The 21,596-nt window shown below is 38.1% G+C and overlaps 2 protein-coding genes across 2 annotated transcripts; both read left to right on the top strand.

Annotated features, from left to right (window-relative positions):
* The first annotated feature begins 213 nt into the window (after positions 1 to 213).
* On the top strand, positions 214 to 2,576 carry selenoe (selenoprotein e). The gene is made up of 4 exons (XM_067576961.1): positions 214 to 425; positions 772 to 848; positions 1,140 to 1,218; positions 2,150 to 2,576. Exons 1-4 carry the CDS (start codon positions 318 to 320, stop codon positions 2,291 to 2,293), a joined length of 408 nt encoding a protein of 135 aa, XP_067433062.1. The 5' UTR covers positions 214 to 317; the 3' UTR covers positions 2,294 to 2,576.
* A 355-nt stretch (positions 2,577 to 2,931) lies between these two features.
* Positions 2,932 to 5,486, top strand: zgc:112294 (transmembrane protein 17A). The gene is made up of 4 exons (XM_067576977.1): positions 2,932 to 3,216; positions 3,844 to 3,950; positions 4,562 to 4,675; positions 4,989 to 5,486. Exons 1-4 carry the CDS (start codon positions 3,090 to 3,092, stop codon positions 5,313 to 5,315), a joined length of 675 nt encoding a protein of 224 aa, XP_067433078.1. The 5' UTR covers positions 2,932 to 3,089; the 3' UTR covers positions 5,316 to 5,486.
* Positions 5,487 to 21,596: the final 16,110 nt, after the last annotated feature.

Raw genomic sequence — 21,596 nt, forward strand, 5'->3', positions numbered from 1 at the left:
ACTATAATGCCAGGGGCCTCTGTATAGCTTTTGAAAAATCAAAAACAGCTAAATAAACAAGACTACAGCAAAAAAAAAAACATCTGTATGTAGGCCAGTTTGTTAAACAGTGACACACTGCTTAGGTTAAGCATGATATGATTGAAAAACAACATGAAATAGAAAGAAAAATCTAACACAGGTAGGCGCTGCCCCCCCTATGGGAATGTGTCATGGGCTTGTCCATCCTGAGAAACTGTCCATGTAGATCAAAAGGTTAACTATTCTGTTGGTAAGAACTTAGGCAGAAGCACTGTAAGACACTACTCTGTCATAAAATGTGGGCCTTGTTGGTGCTCACTCTTGCCCTTGTCGTTGGGGCGTCAGAGAAAACCAATGACACAGCGGTTGAAGAAAAGATTGTTATAGCCAGAGGTAAACTGTTGGTGAGTACAGATGGAAGCGTGTGCAGCATGGATAAAATCAAGATTTCATCTGGATGTTTTGTAATGTCCATAAATTGTGTAGGATTTTGTGATATCAGAGCAGATATATGAGCACTTTAAAAGTCTGAAATTAAATATGCACATGGTGGGGAGACATAGTAATAGCATTCAACGAGCAACTGGGGAAATGAGTAAGACGAGGGATAAGCCCTGTGCTGTCATGTCAGTTTGTATTCTGCTGAGATACGAAACCTATTTCTGGCACCTTTGATCACACAAAAGAATGAAACGTGCACAATGCTATTTGTCATGCTGTTGTAACAACTGTCTGTTGTCATCCCCGCAGGCTCCTAGTGTGGTCGGATGAAGCATAAAGAAAATGCCCGAGCTCCATCATTTTCTCTTGGAGCGATGGGCTTTGTAGTATCCTTGTGTTCTTTTTTATTTTCCTCAGGCTTTTTGGTGAGAATTGACCTTAACAAAAAACACCACAGACTTTCTCATGACCTCCTTCATAAACAAAACAGTGTTCTTAGTAAGCTGCCAAGTCCAGTGCCAGCTCTATGAGTGCCTCAAAGCTTTCCAAAACTCCACTCTTCCAAGTTGAAATCATGAGGAGTGAGTCTAAAAATAGCTAAACAGATGGATGTGCCTTATTCTTCACAACACTACCTACCTGTTTTTTTTTCCCTTGATCCATTCTTTCCTGTGTAGCCACAACTTGGAATATGATTCATCGGAGGAGAAGAATCCCCGTCTGATATTCTATAACGAAAAGGACGAGGTTGTAAAGGTGAGATGTGAGTTCAGGGATCTTTTACGTATCCGCCTTGTGATGGGGCTTATCTGGAGAGCACCAGAAAGTCAAGACACATTCATGTAGGGAGGTTTTAAGACTGCTGCATCTGATATCAAATCCTCTGTCACACAGACTCACGCAGATAGAGTGTGTTTGAAGGAGCAAGAAAGAGGTACAAAAAAAAAAGAATGGCAAGAAAGAGGGAGAGTGAGATAAGTATATAAAGGTTTCTGACAGCTGAGCAATATTTTTGTCCTGAAATAGGATAGTTGGTACCAATGTTGATATAGATTTGAACCTTTTTATTTCCCCCAAATTATAAATGTTCAGTTTTTCCCCACAGACTTATTTTTGTTAAGAAAAGCCCCTGAACCTGCATTTATACCAGCACGGGACAATAAAACTCTCCACTGAAACTAATACTAATGAATTTCTTTAGCATAACCTTCCTCTGAATGCATAAAGAGTCATTGTTCTGATTTAATATGAAACTGCTTCCATACTTTATTGCTTTCCTAGGGTATTTATCTTTTATTTTCCATTTTATGACTTATGTGGGAGTTTTTATTTTGTCTCATTCAGGTTATTATGTTTGTTTTCATTTATTGTTTCATGTGAGACCGTAAATTGACTTTGAATTAATATTTTTGGCAGAGACTATATTATTGAACAAATAAATGAAAATAAATTAGCAGGAGGAACCATCATATCAGCAGCAACAGAACAAATTAAAGAATATAGATATTGGCAAAACAATCAGCCTAACCTAACTTGAATCAAAAGATATTGTATGTCTGCATGCATATACTTGTGTGTAGCTATATATGTATCTCATTTATAGACACATTACATTCATTATTTAATGCCTTTAACCGTGAGTCCACATGTCTCTCTGTGATTGTGTGTGTGCTTCCCAACACTTCAGACTGTTCGTGTGAAGAAAATGAAGGCAGACGAGATCAGCAGCCTGTTAGACTCACTCGGTTTCTACAAGAGGTCCCAGAAAGGGGAAGAGGTGCCAGAGGAGTTTCAGCATTTCCCCATGCATGCCCCCAGGGACGAGCTGTGATGACACCTTGTGGCCAAACTCTGCCACTGCATCCCTGGCCACATTAATGACGAGTGGGGCCCCAAGGCCAAAACGATAGGCCAGGCACCATTCTGAGGACTCATTGGCCGGGTGCACTGTGCAGGGTTATAGACACTGCTGTTAAAAAGATGGAATTTTGAACCACTACAATAAATGTTGATTGGAGCAATGCATTTGATGAGCCTTATTTTCCTTCTCTCACCAGTTACCTTGAATTTTGGACAGTGTACATACAGTAAACTGAATCACATATCTGTATGGAATAATTATGTTCTTGCCATCATATTTTATAGTTTTGTCTTGTTTTATTTTGCTGCCTTTGTGAAGCACTGTGTAATTTGAATTTTGAAAAGTGCTCTATAAATATATATTATTATATTATAATTATCATTTCCTTTTTCTTTATTTAACAGGCATTGTTCCGGTTTTCATTTTTGTCCTTTTTTTTTTCTCTGTAGACTTTAAGAAACACATTTTTTCTCTAATTAGATAAACAAATTTACTGAGCATAATAAATGGCCACTAACTGACTAACAACTGCCATGCCACTGTTTCAGCCTAATCCTCAACCCGCCTCCTTCACTATAATCTGATTAACAGTAGCGTCTGCCAGCATGCGTCTGTGTGTGTCCATTTGTATCTCTGTGCGCATGCATTTGTGCATTTGTGTGACTTAAGACAACAAGGATTAGCAGACATAGAAACACGAACGCAGTTTTGGACGGTTACACTTCCTGACTTCGCAGCTTGGTCATGATCACCATCTCTACCCACAATGCCTGTATTTTACTCGCCTGTTCCCGAGAACCTGCAGATGGGTCTGGCCTACATGGGAGGTTCTGTGTTCACCAACAACAGGACGGCAGATAGTGACTTCACCAGGGAGCAGGAGGATGTTTCTGGTTGGTTACTGGCAAGAGACTGTTTGCAACTGTTGTATAAATGTCTAGTTTAATATGCTGTAACATATAACATAGTGGTGTAGAATGTGTCATAATAAAATATAGTAAGGACATGGAATACATGTAATTATAATTTAAACAAACTCACTTCAAGGGGCAGACAATATCAGTTTAACGGAATAAACTACTGGGCATATTCTTAAGAAAATTAATCACCATTGTAAACATTAAAGGTGAACTGAAGGTACTGAACATAATCAAGGACCCCCTCAAAAACAAGTTGGCACATCTCAAGGGGTTTATCCTTAAATTTTGAAATAAATAATATCTCTGATGGTTAGTTTCAACTCCAACTTGTAATCAGTGCTGCTGTTTTTCAGTTATTGATGCTTCTGTATTGTAGACACATACAATATGTTTGAGTTTCTTTAAAACTTAGCTGTTTTACATTGCCTTATACAGTCATAAAGTACTGGCACTGACCAAATGTAATTAATGTAATTGTCTTTCAGTTGCATGAGAGTAAGGTCCTTTTTCATAAGGTGTTTATATTACTCTGTCTGTTGTTTGTGTTGCTTTTAATGGTGTCTTGATGACATTGTTGTACTGTTGTTACTTGCCTTGCAGTGGTCAACGAGTTGGTTTCTCACCTTCCCCTTCAGATGCTCCTCTACTTCAACATGTTTTATTTTCCCTGTTGGTGGTTCTCAGCGGTTTTCATGTTGGAAGTAAAGGTTAGTTGGGTGGAAGAGAAGTTTATCCTTAACATAAAATGAAAGCAAATTCAAAATGAGAGTGATTGGATCAAATGACAAATTACAGAGTTTATTCTGGTAACTGATAGCTTTATTGCACTTAAAGGCTTTACCAAAGAAAAAATACACTCAAGTATATAAAACATACTTAGTATTTAGTGTGTAAAAAGATGTGTTAAATCAAAACCACTTAAAGACAGTGTGTCAAACTGGAAAACTTGTAACGATGGCACCCCACAGTGGTAGCATCAAAAAAGAAAGATCCAACCCAGAAACACTGAGGTGAATAAAGTAGACTGCACCACTTTTCACTAGGATTATCTAATCTTTCTGAAAAACAAAAACTAATGCCATCAGAAAATTTTGGAAGATTATAATTTCATTAAAAATAATACACACAGTGGTTTGGAGTTGTACTTCAGATGTGCTGAAACTTAGTGAAATCATAATTTTTTACTGTGTTTTGGGTATTTTTGGCCACTAAATAGTAGTCTCTTTTTAAGTATCAGAAGTCCATGTGAGGAGAGGATATTTCCATACCTGTTCATGTACACTGACATACTGAAGTTACAGCTCTGCTTCATTTCCAGTTCTATTATCTGCCTGGGTACTACCAGGCTCTGCTCATAACTGGGATGATCCTCTTCACAGTCATTGAAGTGGTCCGACTTTATCTGGGCTACATTGGCAACCTTAAAGAAAAGGTAATTCAAACCAACATCCTCTCTGAACCACAACACAGAGCTCTTTTATGAACTCGTCTCCTGAATAACAGAGCGGAGGAAGTGGCTGCTTAAGTATTCTGCCTGTGTGTGTAAACAATCAACTCTTGGCTACAACTGTCTATGGAATTCGTGTGTGTGTGTGTGTGTGTGTGTGTAGGTGTATGTGTGTCCATGAAGGTGTGTATCTGCACTTTTATGTGGATACAACTGAAGCACTCGATGCCTGACTGCTCTATCTTTGCATCGCTTCCATCTACCAACCCAAACTCTCTCTCTCCTTTGCTATCATCAGACGCCAGAGCTGGCAGCCTTCTGGCTCCTCTCTTTTATGTTCCAGCTGCCAGTACTGCTGTTCTTCCTGACCGATGAAGGAATTATCATCCTGCCTCTGGAGAGAGCTGTCCACTCCCTCTACCTCATCTTCCTGCTCACCCAGATCCTGGCCTCCTTCCTGGCACTCAGGACCATGACCCAAAAGCTAACCCTCCTCTTCCATCTGCGCCAGTTTGGCAAGGTGGACAATTTCCGTCATACAAGGATGAGTCCTGTGTACGGGCTGTCCTACCACCGCAGTGTGCTGCCCATGTCAATGTCACCCACTCGTGATATGTACCATTGAAAAAAAAATTCAACTTCTTGAATGTGTGATGTCTATAGCTAATTATTGCACATTTTTGTTCATCAGATACCTTAACTCAGTATGGAGAAATTTGTCCATGCCTCTTTTTTTTAAAGATCTCCTCCAGTCCTGTTTTATGATATATAAAAATACTCTGCTTGGAATAATAAATTGTGTCTGACATGTTTTTTCCACAAAAAGTTCCTTTATGTTAATGAAAATAGATCTACTCCTTCTCCTTCATTAAAAAATCCAGAATCTATGAATATGCAAATATTTTTCATTTCAAAGGTTTAACTGCTGGACGCAAGATGTCTCCTACTTCACTCAAAAGTCAATTCTCAGTATATGTGCACTGGAGGCTTCAAGTTTCCACATCACACTTGTGTAAGTTGCATACTGGACCACGACTGGCTCCAAACTAGTTGTGATGTCACAAATCATAATTGTAAGTACACGCCTTAAACTCAGATTTAAGGTGAGCACAGCAAAACTTTTCACATTCAGCAGATGATTGTGAAAACAGCCCTCTAGTGTCAACTTTTGCACATACATTGTTCTGCACAGTGAAGTTCAAACATCCAACTAAAGGAACAATAAGCTAAGCCAATTTTTGACTGGAGGGGGACTAAGTATATTTTTGGCCATTTTTGCATTTATTAGACAGTAGATAAAGTTGATCTGACAGGGAAGAGTGAGGGGTTAACATGCAACAAAGGTCCCCCGCCGACCTTAAACTGGGGATATTACGATTACATGGTCAGTGCCTGAAACCTCTTGGCCCCATGTCTACCTCTTCTTCCTGTATGATTGCTGATCACTGGTGTAAAATGACATCTCTCGAAACAGGCCTGACTATTTGATTTGGAAAAAAAACACTGATGTCAAAGCCTGACCTTTGCTGTTGATGTTTCAAAAAGGTGAAAAGCATCATTTTATCCCCACTATAAATGTCAAAACCCAATGTCATGTCATCCAAACTGTCATGGGTAACATGACTTTATGGAGAAATAGACAAAAATATACAACTAAACAACAAAATGGACTCAGAAATACAAGGCAGTGCATTGCAATAATGTCACAGTGGTTTTTTTTTTTACCTTTTCTTTGATGATGATGGATGATGGAGGCTGGACACGCTGGTGTTGGCGGAACAATGTGAGTTGTTTTGGCAAAGCAAGAATGAAATTTTTCGTACACGAGACAAAATTTGTTTTTCCCCCCAGGTACAGAGTAAACTGTTCTTTCTTTTCTGGAAGGAACAATATGATATTTTTTCCAATTTGTGCTCAAATTGCACCTACAGTGTAAAATATTACTGTGACTGTTGAAGGTTATCGAATTTGTTAAGGCTTATAAAGTGAAAGAGTCTCAACCTGACTGCATGAGAATTGTGTTAAATATTTATGACCACACAGTGGCAGTCAGCGACCAAAAGAGGAGGACTGTGCTGCAAAGTCCAACAAGAACAGATTATCATGCAGCACATGTCCTGATCAGGAAACCCTCTGGCAGAGGAATAAAGGTTAAGGCTGTCCACCCTTGAAAATGATACATTATTTGATCATCTATAACTTTACTTGGAAATCAATTTTATATTGTGTTATCTGCAGTTGTTTACCTTTTTTGGAAATGACTTTGTTATAAATTTAACCACTACAGATGTCGTACTTGCTGTACCACAAGCGAACAGACAGCATTTTATGCTCCATTATTTCTTTGTTGGTGAGAAATTAATTAGTGTGGTACACAGTAGTCAACAAGCTGGGTGTGTGAGCTACAGTCTCTGTGATACAACATACTTATTCCACTCTACTTTACATTCAAGAACCAACAAGATGCAGTGTCTGCTGCTCTGTTCTTAGAGAACAGAAAATGGAAACCTCATTAAGTGAGTAGTCAAAAGACACTCTTAACATGAGGACACATTTTGGGGAATTAAAATGTAATGTATATGTGTGTATGTATGTATGTATTTATTGTTGATAGTCTCAAAATCTAAAGACTAAATCAAGTGTATGTGGACTAAACAAGCTGCTCCAAAAACATGTTGCCCTTTAACCTCAATTAACAATACACTGGATGTTTTGAATTTTACCGGCGTGACCTTCAACCAGCAGTGCTGTTTTGCTGAAATGGAAGAAACAGCACTAACAACTAGGCAGCTCGGTTAATTAGTGCTTCTAGGGCAAAGATAAACTGAGAGCAACCAATGCCAACAACAGGACCAAATGTGCAGTTTATTCAGTGTTTAAGTGCTTAGCATTGTGTTGTCAGGGTAGCACAGCTTTGATACAGATATAGTGATCTAATCTACATTCACATATGGAAATTATCATGATTACAATTTATCCAAGAATAATTGCTACTGGGATTTTCGGGAATTTAATTGCGACTGGGAATTAACTATTTATCAGAAAACGGTGATGTATTCATTTGGCAGGAAATAGATAAAATTATACTCTATTAATCCCAAGGGTAATTTAAGTGTTGAAAAACAACACAGACATTTTGCGTCAGATCATTTCCAATAGTTAGACTCAGTTAGACTGTCATTCCTCTCCTCTCTGGATTTCTTCTTCAGTTGATCATCTGATTTTGTTCACCTGCTTGTCCAGCTGCACTGTGTTAGTCATTAACTCTTCCCAGTTTATATATAGAGGGGAAATTTTCATTTGTTGCTTTCAAGACTGTTTTTGGTCTATCTGTACCTGTGATGCCTGATTGTCCTTGTTTCATTTGGCTACCAGTTCCTGCGTTACCAGAGCAGACCACTTATTATTCGTTGACACCTTAACATTATTAGTTGCCATCTGAAATTGACCAATGACACGAACATTTCCTTGCTATAACTATGCAAAACATGTCCTGGGTTTGACTATTGCCTGCAGTGGCAGAGGGTAAAACTCTGAAATCACTATGTCAAAGTCACTTTCAACATGTTTATCCTCTTCAGTAAAGCCAAAGAGAACACAAATGCATGCAGCGAGGCATCAGAAAAAGGAGACAATTCAGAGAAAAAGCTCTAATAAAACTGCACGCATCTAACGATGGAGCTACAAATCCTCTCTACCAAGCTCTCATTTGCTGGCAGTATTAATTAATCTTGTTGCCATGTATTGATTTGTTTTAAATGCTACTCAGAATCCTTCAATATTAAATCTCTTCTCTCCTCTAGCCAACGTTCTTTATGGTCGACTGAAATATGGTGATCATATTGCAAAGATGAAATAATAGCCCTGGTGTTGAGCTTCAAAAAATGACAAGTGCTCTATGACGTGTGCCCTGTGAACTAGCATTGCTTTCACACTCCCCTCTCTCAAGAGGGTGTTGTATTTTCACCAGGATGCTCTGCCCCATTCAGCTTCCCCTGTGTCCGGTTTTAATAAGTATGAACTCTATTAGGTGATGGAGAGGAAGAAGATTAACCAGCTGGTGGTGAAAAACAGAATAGAAATTCCCCTCTGAGGCACAGTGGTCACATCTGAGGCAGCTCCTCGCTCCTTTTGTCTCATCAAATTGTCTTTCTTTGGTGGAGTGCAGTGAATAATAGCCTGGTATAGTCTGGGGACATAATGTTCCCAATTTCACTAAACATATTGTTTCCCTCTATGCTTATTAGTATCCTTTTAAAAACTTCTGATCAAGTTTTCTTCTTTACATCTTCTCCACAATGCCACGGCATAGCATCGTTAGCTGGGCTTTGGTGACTCTGGCATCACCTTAATTATGATTGGGTGCAGCTCAGAGGTATTCAGAAAATGTGACTGACGAGGCTGTGTTAAGCACCAGCGGGAAGCAATATCCAAGGCATCACAGCGACATCCTCATCCCTTATTTCAGTAATCCCTCACAGTGGAGAGCCCGCCGGTCCTGCCAAGACAACTGGAAATGTTCCCATCCTTTTAATCCCAGGTGGCTACATAATGAGTTTTAACTCTCACAAACTATTGTAGTTCAGCTTCATTCACAAACTGTGATGACAAGTTCCTTATGCGCAACATTTCAAGGGTTAGTTCAGTCAAATTACAAGAGCACAAAATTTTCTCACTTAAGGGAAAGGTCTGGTGATATTTCATAATTTTCTCTATTGTCAACAAATCCAATGAAAAGGTCCAAACATACAATGAACCTATTATCCTTGATCGTACTAACAAGTACTGTCTGTGTAGCCAAAACTCATTCAACTGGGCCATGAAGCTTCATTGTTGTTCAAAAACTATTGATCAATGAGCCACAGTATTGCATTGGGTGACATATTCCTTCAATAGCATTAACATGGGCACTGCATTTATTTTGATATATAACCACATATTTTCTGGTGTTCTCAACAGAGCATGAAATCTGCAGCTGAAAATAATCTCCAACAAAATCATGTTTACTTCTGTTTGAGTAGCATTCACTAAAGTATAAAGTAGAAATGTTTTGGATATTATTAAACCTCTTTCAAAGTTAAACTGTGTATTTGTGACCCATTTTTGATCATTTATGTCTTCAGTAGAAATTAATGGGCTTGGGGCTGAGAGCCACAGATAGGTTGGGGAATTTGGCAAGTATTGATAACAGACATGCAGGCTTGCAGGGAGTGTCAAGCTGCAAGCCTACTGCAAATCCTCCAGGACATTGTTCAATCTTCCTTTCTCATTTATCAAGATGTGGCTGATAGAATAGGACCTGGCATCTGCAAAGAAATAGCAATATGATTGTTGATAGGAACACATGTATGGCTCCATTATTTTGATGCCATTCCTATGACCCAAGTGCTTCCCCACTCAAATCTGAATGAGTGGGCTGCCTTTTAGGGGTACAGGATACATATTGCACAATTATGGACTCTAAATGATATTGGGCCATGAAATTCAAATCTCATTCATAAGCCAGTTATATTGTCTCCACCTTTATAGCCACCAGGCGCCGTAGAGAATGTGACATCATACTGGCAGGCAGGGAATATTGAAACTCAGACTGAAATTGGCGGCTGGATATTTTCAATTTGGGTCTGATTACCTGGGTGAGGGGGAATGGCAGGGCAATTCACTTCTCCCTGTGGTTTAAATGGCCACTCACCATGCAGTACTGTACAGATGAATATTTTATCAGGGGCGACAGTATTAAATCTGCAGAGCTTGATGTCATGGGGAAATGTACTGCCTAAAGGCTGTTATATTCAGTTTATGGGGGTTTTTTTATTTTTGATATAATTTTGAGAGGGTTTTGAATAGAGCCATGCATGTTACCCAATTTTGCTCTTTACATAAGAGGGAGGTTTGTTTCACTCCTGGTGTTAGAATTCTAACAAATGTTATTATACGCTCAGACTGGGTTTGCCGAAGTGGTATATATGTATATGCAGAAAAAGGAAAGCAGAGAGTTTCACCTCTAATGCACACTTGTTTTTTTCTGTCCATGTTTTACTAAAGTTTGGAATGCTGAAGCTATTTTTTCCCACCCTTTACTATACTGGAGACTATGTAAATGTTGACCTCAAAAAAAGGACAAGATTTTAATGATGGCTGAGTTTTGACTGGCGGCTGGTGAACATAATGCATCTGTAAATGGTGATGTGCAAAAATATGACAAATATACATGATACAATATAAGATTTTTAATACATTAACATCTGCCTTTTAACAAAGAATCAGAATCAGTGACCATTAAGGGCCAGGGATGGAGCCCAAATCATATATATATATATATATATATATATATATATATATGGTATAGTGCTGGAAGCCTGGCTGTTGGTCTTTAATAGACCAGTTGTCTTATGTTTTATTATTTATTCATAAAATGTGTACCCACATGACTGCCTGGAAATAAAGTAAACCCAACTGAAACTGCTCCACACATAGGTGAGTGCAGAAACAAGTATTATACATATTGATAAGGACCTGGTATGTGTGGAATTCTGCTTATTGCACCAAACCAGCTACCAGTATGAATAGAGAAAATGAGGGATTCATTTTTAATGGCATACACAAACTGGCAAAACAGAAAAAGCATCTCACTCTAGTCTGGTTAGAGCCAGAACTAGCCAGAACTCTTGCCAGCAAACATAAAAATCATCCCCCACCATTACAGATAAAACCTAACTACACCATAAATGTAATCCATCTGCCTGTCAGATCCATTGTCCTTGGTGATTTCCACAAGTAGCAATTATTACTGTAAACATTAAATGTGTGGAGAAATGTGTGGAGAAACAGGCCTATGAGAATGCATACAGCTAAATGAAAGTATTATAATACCCACTGTACCTACAAATTATACATATTTATTTAGTTTAAAATACAAAATGTGCAATACATTTCATTACTGTATATTTGAACAGGCTGTATATACTGTACATGACCACCGACTATATGTATATAAAGTCTTTCTTTTTTTATCATTTTTTATTTATCTCAGCACTTTTCACTTCTTTGCACTATTTGTACACAGTATTTGCTCACAGTTCACAGAAACAGTTTCACCTGTGTATATAGTCATTTCTTTGTATATTTCGGAAGACTGTTGTGTTTTTTTGTGTAAGTACATTGAGAGCCACTAAACCAGAGTCAAATTCTTTGTATGCGTAAACATACTTGGCCAATAAAGATGATTCTGTTTCTGATTCTGATAATAGCTGCGGACACTAAATATAATATACAATCTGAGACGCAGTAGCTGTAGTGTGTATATAAAACTTGTGAGCCTTCAGTTAAAGGACAATTACCAAAGTGAGATAAGTTGCAGAAGGCAAAATTATTGTGTAACTGGATCCTACCTACTTTGATCATGATGTCCAACTGACAAAAACATCCCAACTCTATTAAATGCAGCCCAGTAGAGTAACTATTTGAAGCAATGTATCAAGGCAAAATAATGCTCCTGAACATCTGACACCAAGCAGTTCATTCAAAGAAACCTTTTGTCCATTTGGCTGTCTTAGTCATACTAAGATCCCAGCCTGGCCAAGTTGGTAAATGCAAACATGCTGTGTGCAACTGACCAACATTATGACATGATTTCTAGAGACACTGAATTCCAAAAACTGTTCTCAGTTATCCTCAGCTTCATTCAGAGTCACCAGTCTGTGATTTGTTGCTACTTTTGCCAAGACTGCTTATCTAATTTGTAGACATGTCAATAATCCCAGGTTTGCGAGACAGTCGTCACTCACAGTGAGTACGGTTCAACTTATAATCGAACAGATGACAAAAACATTGTATTTGAGCGTGTGTGAATTGCTGTTTAACCATTTATCTGATGATCAAAGGGTCTGTCATTGAGTGAGCAGGTTGAGGTTACTCCTTGACACTTGACGGATCGACAGTAACCTCAGCTGTTGCAGCGACTGAACACATGAATTCTTTCATCACCTTAGAAGTATCATCATTCCTGCTTCAGGCAGACACAAAGGTCACAAAGAAACTTGTGCACACTTTTAAGAGTTTTAACTGATGTTTTTTTTTTGTTAGTTTGTTTTTTTATGTAGCAAAGTAAGTATTCAACAGCTGATTGAACTAAATGCAGCACAATATTTACCGGGACTCAAATTAGAACACATATTTTAAAGCAACAGTATGTAATTTTCAAAGAAGAAATCACAATCTTCCTCTTACAAATAAACATTGAAATCATAAATGATAAAACACCCTCTTGCTCAAACTCAAACAGTCAGCTGTTTTGTTTGTACAGCCTTACTTGGTCTGGTATGACCAGTAGCTTATAGTGGCTAATGTTAGCAAACTTTAGATGGATGTGTAACTCAATTTGCTGACTTTTACTCCTTTTTAAGTTGGGCTGTCATTACACAACATTTCAGCATGTCACAGATAAACATTTTAATAATTTTATTGTAAAAGTAAAATAGTAAAAGCACTGTACTTAATCTAGCTGTTATGTGTGTTTTGTTTCTTCTTGCTTGTAATCCCATTCCACTCACTGTCGATCAAGTCGCATACTGATGACATCTTTAGAGCAACTGACACGAATATCTTGGGAAATTAAAGGAAATTTAACGTTGCTTCTTCTAGCCAGAGTGGCTGTTCTTCAGTTATGTAGCTATAGTTATAAGTTATATGGCCGTACAATAAATTGAGGTGTGGTTGGACTATGACAAACATGGAAAATGATGCTGTAGTTTGTATTGAAATGAAAAGATTCCAGCAGCAAATTTATGACGTATCATTTTTCACAATTTGATTCACTTTGAAAGTTGTGAAATTGCAGGTGTTATGTACGGTGGCCCTGAGGTGCAAAACACAATGACACAATATTTTCTGAAATGTTGTGTTTTGTGAAATGTTGTTTTGTGAATTGTTGTGTTTTCCGAAATGATGTAGTGTATTCCGAAATGTCGTGTTTCCTGAAATGTTGTTGTGTTTTGCACCTCAGGGCCACCGCAGTTATTTAACAGAAGGTTAAATCAGTTATGATGTGGTTACATTATGCAATCTAATTTGTATATGTATAATATTTGTGACATTTGCTGTTAATTATACGGGGTCAAAAGTCATTTTTCATTTCATTGTAAATAAGTTCTCAAATCTCACATTAATATTGCACATAAAGTTACAACTCCTCAATTAAATCCACTGTTTACTAATGTTTTCTTTGTGCTTAAAAGAAATCTGATTTCTGAGGGCTTATTCGAGCCCTTCTATTAAACAACAGAGCAGCAGAGCTCCACTTCCAAGTTGAGATGAAGTAGTCATGAGCCTGCCAGACGTTTGATTCAGGCGAGGCTCTGATATGTTTGAGGTGTGTTCTGACAAAACTATTAAAGCTTTTAGTGTGTGAAATTCCTGCTAATTGATCTGTAAGATGCAAGCATGTGGCATGTGTGCCAACACTCAAAAGTGATAATTATTTGAATAACAATAATTAATTCAGGAAAAATAAGACTCATTACCCCCAACTATCTAAAAAAATACTCTTTTATGAAGTATTATGCATGACTGGTGTGTTTGTGTTTTTGTCGGGGGCAGCGACAGCAGAAACGGAAGCCACAGAGCTTCTGAGAATTCTCCTCAGGGGCTTATGGGAAAACATGTTTTAACTGTGATAGTTAGTCGGATGATCGAGCTGCCTTCAAGCTGACAAACAGCTGAGGGAAAACATGGCAGAGAGTGATGCCAGGCTTTTGAGGAAAAAAAAACAAAAAACTCAAAAGTCCTTTTCCAGCCTGACAATACTGTATGTGAAGCCCAACACATCAAAGAGAAATAAAAAGCGGAAAATATTTGACAATCAAGATATAGAGATTCAAATTTATGATCAGCCATATAGGCACAACCTCCATCTCACAGAGCTGCATTCATCATCACATTTTTCATTAAATATTTATTCAGGCTATATAGTTTCTAAAGTAATGGTTTGTTTATATTCAATCTGAAATCCAGTCACATGTATTCTGACTAAGAGAATGGGTACTTACAGATAGCCTGTATCATAAAACATTGATGTATTATTGATATTCAATGGCTATTAACCTCATTAAAGGCTGCAGTTAATGCACCTTGACTATCTCATGCATATTGTTAATGCTCTGCTTAGTATTTTCTACCCATGGGCACTGATAGACTCCTAGGGAGAGAAAGGCTTCAATTCAATTAAATCTGGAAGTTCGGTGACTCTTGATCCAATCAAGCTCCTGGCTCCAGTCCATGACCATGACGTGAATGATAATGCCACCAAAAACAATCTTGGAGACAGACAGAGATATGACACACTGGAATCTGGCAGGCAGGACCGTGATGGAAATTTATAACAGTGAGATGAATTAAAAACAATGAGCACAAGCATATGTCTATAAGTCACTGCAGCATGATGACCAGATGTCTGGAGATTATAATGATGTTGTTTCAGTTTCAATGCTAGAAGAGAAGGTTGAGCAGAGGGAATAATAAATCTTCTCCAATGCTGCACCGTGCGCTGCTTTGTCAATCTAATGGAGAAAAGAAAGATAACATTAACCGATGGCAAAATGAAAAACAGCACTGATGTGACTGAAATTTCAATATTTACTGTACTGTGTAAATAACATTTCAGAAATGTAAACCAAAACAGCAAAATGAAATGGCACAACAAGAAGAGAAGAGTCATTAAGTCAATGTAATGAATTGGTAACATTAGCCAGCATAAGCTACTAGTCATACTAGACCATGCTGTAACGGAAAAGTAGAACTAAATCATAATAGTACTGAAGTATTTATTATTATAGTATAGTCGCTCTCAACTTTACATTTCAATCTCAAGTTAGTCTAGTTTGTAATTAGTTAGTTTGTAGTTAGTCTCAAGTTAGTCAAATTTGCACTATTTGGAAGGATTTCTGTTAAAAGCCCAGGCACATTCATGTAGATGTTTCCAAGGGTTACACCTCTGCTGCTCAGGTTGATATTGGGCAGACCTATGCTGGAGATTGTGAAGTGATCATGGTATATACTGTATGGAATGAATGGTAGAAGAAATGGGAAAGATTCCCATGTTTATGACTTGAGAACATACACGTCATTAAACAACACAAGATAATTGTATGATTGCAAAGTTGTCCATGTGAGGGTTAAAAGTACAATATAGCACCATAACCATTCGATTTAGGTTTAATTACCTTGACTGAAATGACATATCCATGTTTGTTTGGATAGCAAAAGGTATAATACAATACAATAGCAACAGAGAAATGACTATAAATCTGGCGATAAGAGTGGAAGAGATCGACAGCTATACAGGCTGCTGTAAGTTAACTTACATAAATGACATTTCTTAAATTAGCATTTTCTCAGATTGTTGTGAAAACGTTAAATGCTCCTAGCAACTGCTATAGCACAACTTCTTCTTATGACATAGGCAGGACATATACAGTACTTCACTTGTACAGAAATAGGCTACATGAAAATGATGTCAGGCTGAATGAATGAATGAAGAGAAACAAAATGGTAGTCTGACTGTCAGGTTAAGTATTTGGAGTAAACAAAAATTTAGTTTGTTTACCACTTTTGCAACCAACAAAGCAATCGATTCACATACACCATTCCTGCTTTTTTTGTACGTAACGTAGATATACTGTATAATATTTGGAAAAGTGAATTTCTCATTCCTCTTAGATGTTGACAGTTATAAATAACTGTCTACTTTGTTGAGGTGGTAAAGATATTCAATATATTTAGGATATACAGTATGCAGGTTTAAGGAATAACCACTATTCTGTGTGAATTTGTGGAGGAAGCTCACACAATACAAAGCCTAGTATCACTCTGTAATCCCTCAGTACCTTGTGTGACCTCCTGCAGCACCACTGCCTGATACTCCTGCAGCACAGAGCCTTTGAGCCTCTAAATCTGGAGTTGTGCGGTATTATCCAGGCAGAGGGGCCTGACTGGGTTGATGGCCATAAGCAGGCAGAGGGTCATGTCTCTGAGTGTTGAAACCGAGGCTCCCTATATTCAAGACATTAGAGCGCTCATGAAATTGACTATGCAAGACCTTTGGTTTGCAATGACCTCAATTAAGAGCATTTTAAAAGTGAAATGATTAGGCATTTTTTCCAACTAGGTCTCATTAGGTACCGGAGCACTTAATAACCTTTTGTGTGAATGGAAAGTTACAGTGCCTCATGCTCAAACAGTGCTGCTAGGGATTACATCGACTTTTGGTAAAATCACACTATCTTCAACAGGCCAGCTTGTACAACAGCAACACTAATCTGAAAACAAATCTACCCTTTTAGACCACACACTTGATGTCAGTGAACATGCACTACATGTGTTTTTTATGTACACAAACTCCTTTTGTGTCATTCACACACACACACACAAACACAGGACTTCAAATGCTATTGTTGGGTCTTTTTACTTTCTCTTGTTCTCCTTGATGGTTTTCCCTATTGTTTTCTTGCTTAATTATAGAAAAATGGGGGAAAAAAAAGACTTCTAAAGATGGAACCATATATGCTCAAACCAGTTCAAAGACAGCACAAATTCAGCCAACATATCACAAATAAGGCATAAAGTGGTCCAAAACATATCAGCTGTTATAGAGGAGAAAACAGAAAACACACAAAACACTGCTTTTTTGCATCACTGTACAGTAAGCAATCTTTGTTAACCCACTGCAGTTATTTTTTTATTGCTAAGTACATCAGGAAGAAACAAGTAACATTCCCTTTAACAGTGTTTCATACAGAATCTAAGAGTAATAAGCCCTTGTGGTCTATATGGAAAGCTTCCTTTCATCAGCAATCTTTAATCTAACGAGTGAAGGAAATGTGGATTTTTTTCAGTAAAAAGGATACTAACCATTTGTGAACTGAATCATCCATGAACTTCAACTTGGAGACACGATATACATTAATTCAGACTTCAAATAGTTCCCTTTGCCCCCAGATGTCTCAATAACTGTACTGCGCGGAATGGAGGGTAAAACTACAACCTCTTCTGTCCAAAAGAGGAACAGCAGGACCTCCTGTCAAAAAAGAACATGCATGAATTAGATAAAAACATCAATAAATTACTAAGGATAAGAGAAAATAAAACTCTAAATCTCTGGCAGCTGCAGCTGTCCTAACATCAGCAGCAAGTGCTCCATCTGCTCCCATCAAGTCCAGCACTGATGGCATTAAACAGGTCTTCACTCACATAATCAAACTGGCCTTGACCTCAGGATCAACTTGAATGACATCTCTTCGAGGCAAGAAATATAACATTGTTTGACTTCCTAGAAGTCTGTTGATTGCTATTCATCTCCAGGGCTGTGAACATGCCAGACAAGGCACAGGGTGGGAAGGAGTGGCAGCCAGAGCTGGACAGATGTGTTGTTCCAGTGATGGGTGATTTCTAAGTGGAAGCTGGAAAAGAGCTGCTTTCATGCAGTTTTAGTTCACACTACATCTGGCAAAATCTTTAGCAAATTAGCAAAATGAGATCTTTAAGTGTGTGTGTGTGTGTGTGTGTGTGTGTGTGTGTGTGTGTGTGTGTGTGTGTGTGTGTGTGTGTGTGTGTGTGTGTGTGTGTGTGTGTGTGTGTGTGGCATGTTTATGGCTTCTGAAATATTGCTCGCCTTGACTGAAATGTATCTGTGTGGGCTGGACATGCGAGTGTGGGTGTAATATTGAGAGGAGAAATTGTCCTAGCCCTGATGACAGTCCATTTGGAAAATCCTCCACTTGGTTTCACCTTAACCAGATGAATTTTGTGTTGCTATAATTAGAATTGAGGTTAGAGATTTAGATAAGGTATAATCATTTTAGTACTTAAGATTTTCAGGTTCACTTTAGTTACGATAAGGGATCAAATTAATGAGTTAATTTTGGGAAGTGAGGGTTAGATAGGGCATCTAGAGAAAGTTCAATCCAATTCTGTTTACATGAGTGTTCACGTAAACAGACTCAAAGTAGCAAATGCCTTCTTTCCTCTCACAAGTATGTTTAACATTAAGTATGTTAAGCACAATATACATGTTTGGCTCCAAGTGACACTGTACAGATGCACAATACAGTGGTTCATTTCCCAAGCGATGTGTTTCCACGTATTGTATTTCCTATTCAAATCCCTGCAGCTAGTTAAGGTTCAGTCATACTGAATGGGGAAGCCGTTGAACCTGTCGATCTGCTTTTCTAACACCTGTTTGAGGTGCTTTTATGTAGAATAGAGAGGAGTAGAAATCAGGATGTGTAGAAAACACACTCCTGTGTGTTAGGGAACGCAAAGTTAAACCTTTCTCAACCTCTCCAGCTTTTGAGTCTTGAATAACTGAAGGAGGTGCCAGGATGTTGTTTGGAGGTTCATCCAGTGTTTGAATCCCTGTGTGAACAGAGCATAACCCTTGGAATCAAAACCCCAGTGCAGTGATCCAACTGGATGATTGAGATGAAGCTTTACAGACATTATGGTGTACTGTGGTATGCAGTGTGGTGGTGGAGATGATATTGCACAAAATACCTGCCCTGAGATTTATAGTTGACCCTGACTACGGATGTTTAGAGTTGGCTAACCATTTAATTAGGATATCCGCTTGATCCTCTTCACAGGGATCACAATCATTTGTCTAATTAACAAAGCATGTTCTACCAAAGATACAAAAACTGTGCCTTGTGTAGGTCTAACTTGTTTCCAGTATTGCTCTAAGCTATCACTGCATTACGTGTTCAAGCGTTTGTCTGTCTTCATGCTTGCTTTTTGGTTGTTGAGTTTTAAGAGATTGAGATGTTACGTGATGGTTTGGGTAAATATACATTTGAAAGGATGAGCAATGGCTGGTGCACATTTTAAATTTGTAGAGCAAGCACAGATACAGCTTGATGCATCTAGTGAGAAGAAAGAAAAGTGAATCTATTTTACAGAGATTCATTTGTGACTCACAATAACTTGGGTCAATTTAATTGATCACCTTGAACTTCCCTAAATGGCTTTAGTTTTCAGCACCTTTGTTTTGCTATTGATTACTCTGGCTGATGTAATGACTTCAAAAAGCTCATTTAAACAATTGTAGCTCTGCCCTCATTGAAATTTGAGATTGAAAGAATAAATCATTAATAAGTACAGATCCATAGTTTCATCTGTGGAGGCTAAACAGGCTCATCAGTAATGGATGAAAAATATCTCTTTTTTTCTGCCGCTGCTATGAGAAGCAGTCCTTTTAATCACTCGCTCTCTGTGGGATTTCATAGTGTGGCCTGATGTGACTACTAATGTCCCCATTGTAGACAATGTGATCTGATGCTGAAATATGTACCATTACAAATTACAGTACTCCTGTTCCAGAAAGCTTGCCACATATATAAATTACAAACCAGCAATTTGTATGCAGACTGGGCGGTCCAAATTGATGGTGATTGGCAACACTACAGACAGTCCCTTGACAATTAAGTTATCTGGATAGAGCAAATGTATTTAGCACCTTATTGGGAAATGATAATGATCTGTTCTCAGTACTCTGAAGCCTGGGAGAGCAGGAACGATTGAAAGAACTGGTTAAAACAAGAATATGCAGCCTTTATTTCCGAGGCTGAGCCTTACTTAGAACCATTACTTTGCAAACATTTGCATGCACATTCACTATCTGCACACAAATACACATTATGCACCTGACTGGCAACAGTCAAGCAATTAGCAATTTAATATTCAATGTTTTCCTGCATGAATATCGCTGTCCTCCCTTGTGAACATTTGCCTAGATATGTAAATATGTTTTTTATGGATTCGGAGATCCCCAGAACAAACTTATTTGCTCTCTAATGTGCTCCCTTCCATAAATAAATTTGATTACCACTGGTACTGCACCATATCGGCTTAGCTCTAGTGCTTATTTAGGTATGGTAGAGAGAAAAACATGCTCAATTGCCTATTTTGTTTGTGCAGCTCTGATGAGATTAACAAAACTTCCTCTAAGGGTTTACATAGCTCGTAGGTATTATCTTGGGTATTTTTGAAACATCTCATGTCCTTTCTAGGACTGAGACGGAGGCAACATTGTAGCATACCACCACCTATTGGGCTTTTGCCATCTCGGGATTTCAAGTCATATTAAGAACCATGTCAAACCTTGGCTTGTTCTTTTGAAACAGCATCAAGATATATTTTTTTTTTTAATGAAAAGCCTTTAAGCTTTGCCAAGAAGGGAGATCGTTCCTGGGTGCATAAAGCCACTGGTGGTACAGTACGCAGAAGAACTTCAGTGAAAGCCCTTTACGGACTGATGCAATACAGTAGTGCTCTTTCTGAACCTTGCAGTTGAGTAATAAAGTTACTGTGAGTCACTGATACCACAGAGGAATCTGAGATAAATCTGGCTCTCCTGTAAAAAACAAGGCTTTCAACTTTGGTGCTCCACCACCATGTAAAAACTGACAAGTACCTCATCTTCTTCCATTATGATTTATCTGTTCATGTGGAACTTCAGTTTCTGACCTCCATTGATCATCAGGTCACTGTAATGGTTCGCTGGTCATCAGCTGCTTGCTGCGTTTTTTTATTTATTTATTTTTTGTTGTTGTTGTTTTTTTCTCTGTCTTGTGTCTCCAAGGTTTTTACACGGCACACAAAAAAGATGAATGTCATGCCAGTTATTTCCTTTTGATTACTAGTGTTCACCTTGAGGCATTCAGCAACTGATTAATGTTGAGACAAAAGAAATGAAATACTTTTGCCATTTCCTCTCCCTCTGGGAATGACAAAACCGTTATTCATTCTGGCAAGGGCTTGTACCATTGAGAACATTGTAGAGCATATTTGGTTGGCAAAATGTGTTAAAGGACATAAAGAATAATCATTATTAGTGACCCACTCTTAAAATGGAACA

This window comes from Thunnus thynnus, chromosome 2 (assembly GCF_963924715.1).
Source record: "Thunnus thynnus chromosome 2, fThuThy2.1, whole genome shotgun sequence".
NCBI classification, from domain to species: Eukaryota; Metazoa; Chordata; class Actinopteri; order Scombriformes; family Scombridae; genus Thunnus; species Thunnus thynnus.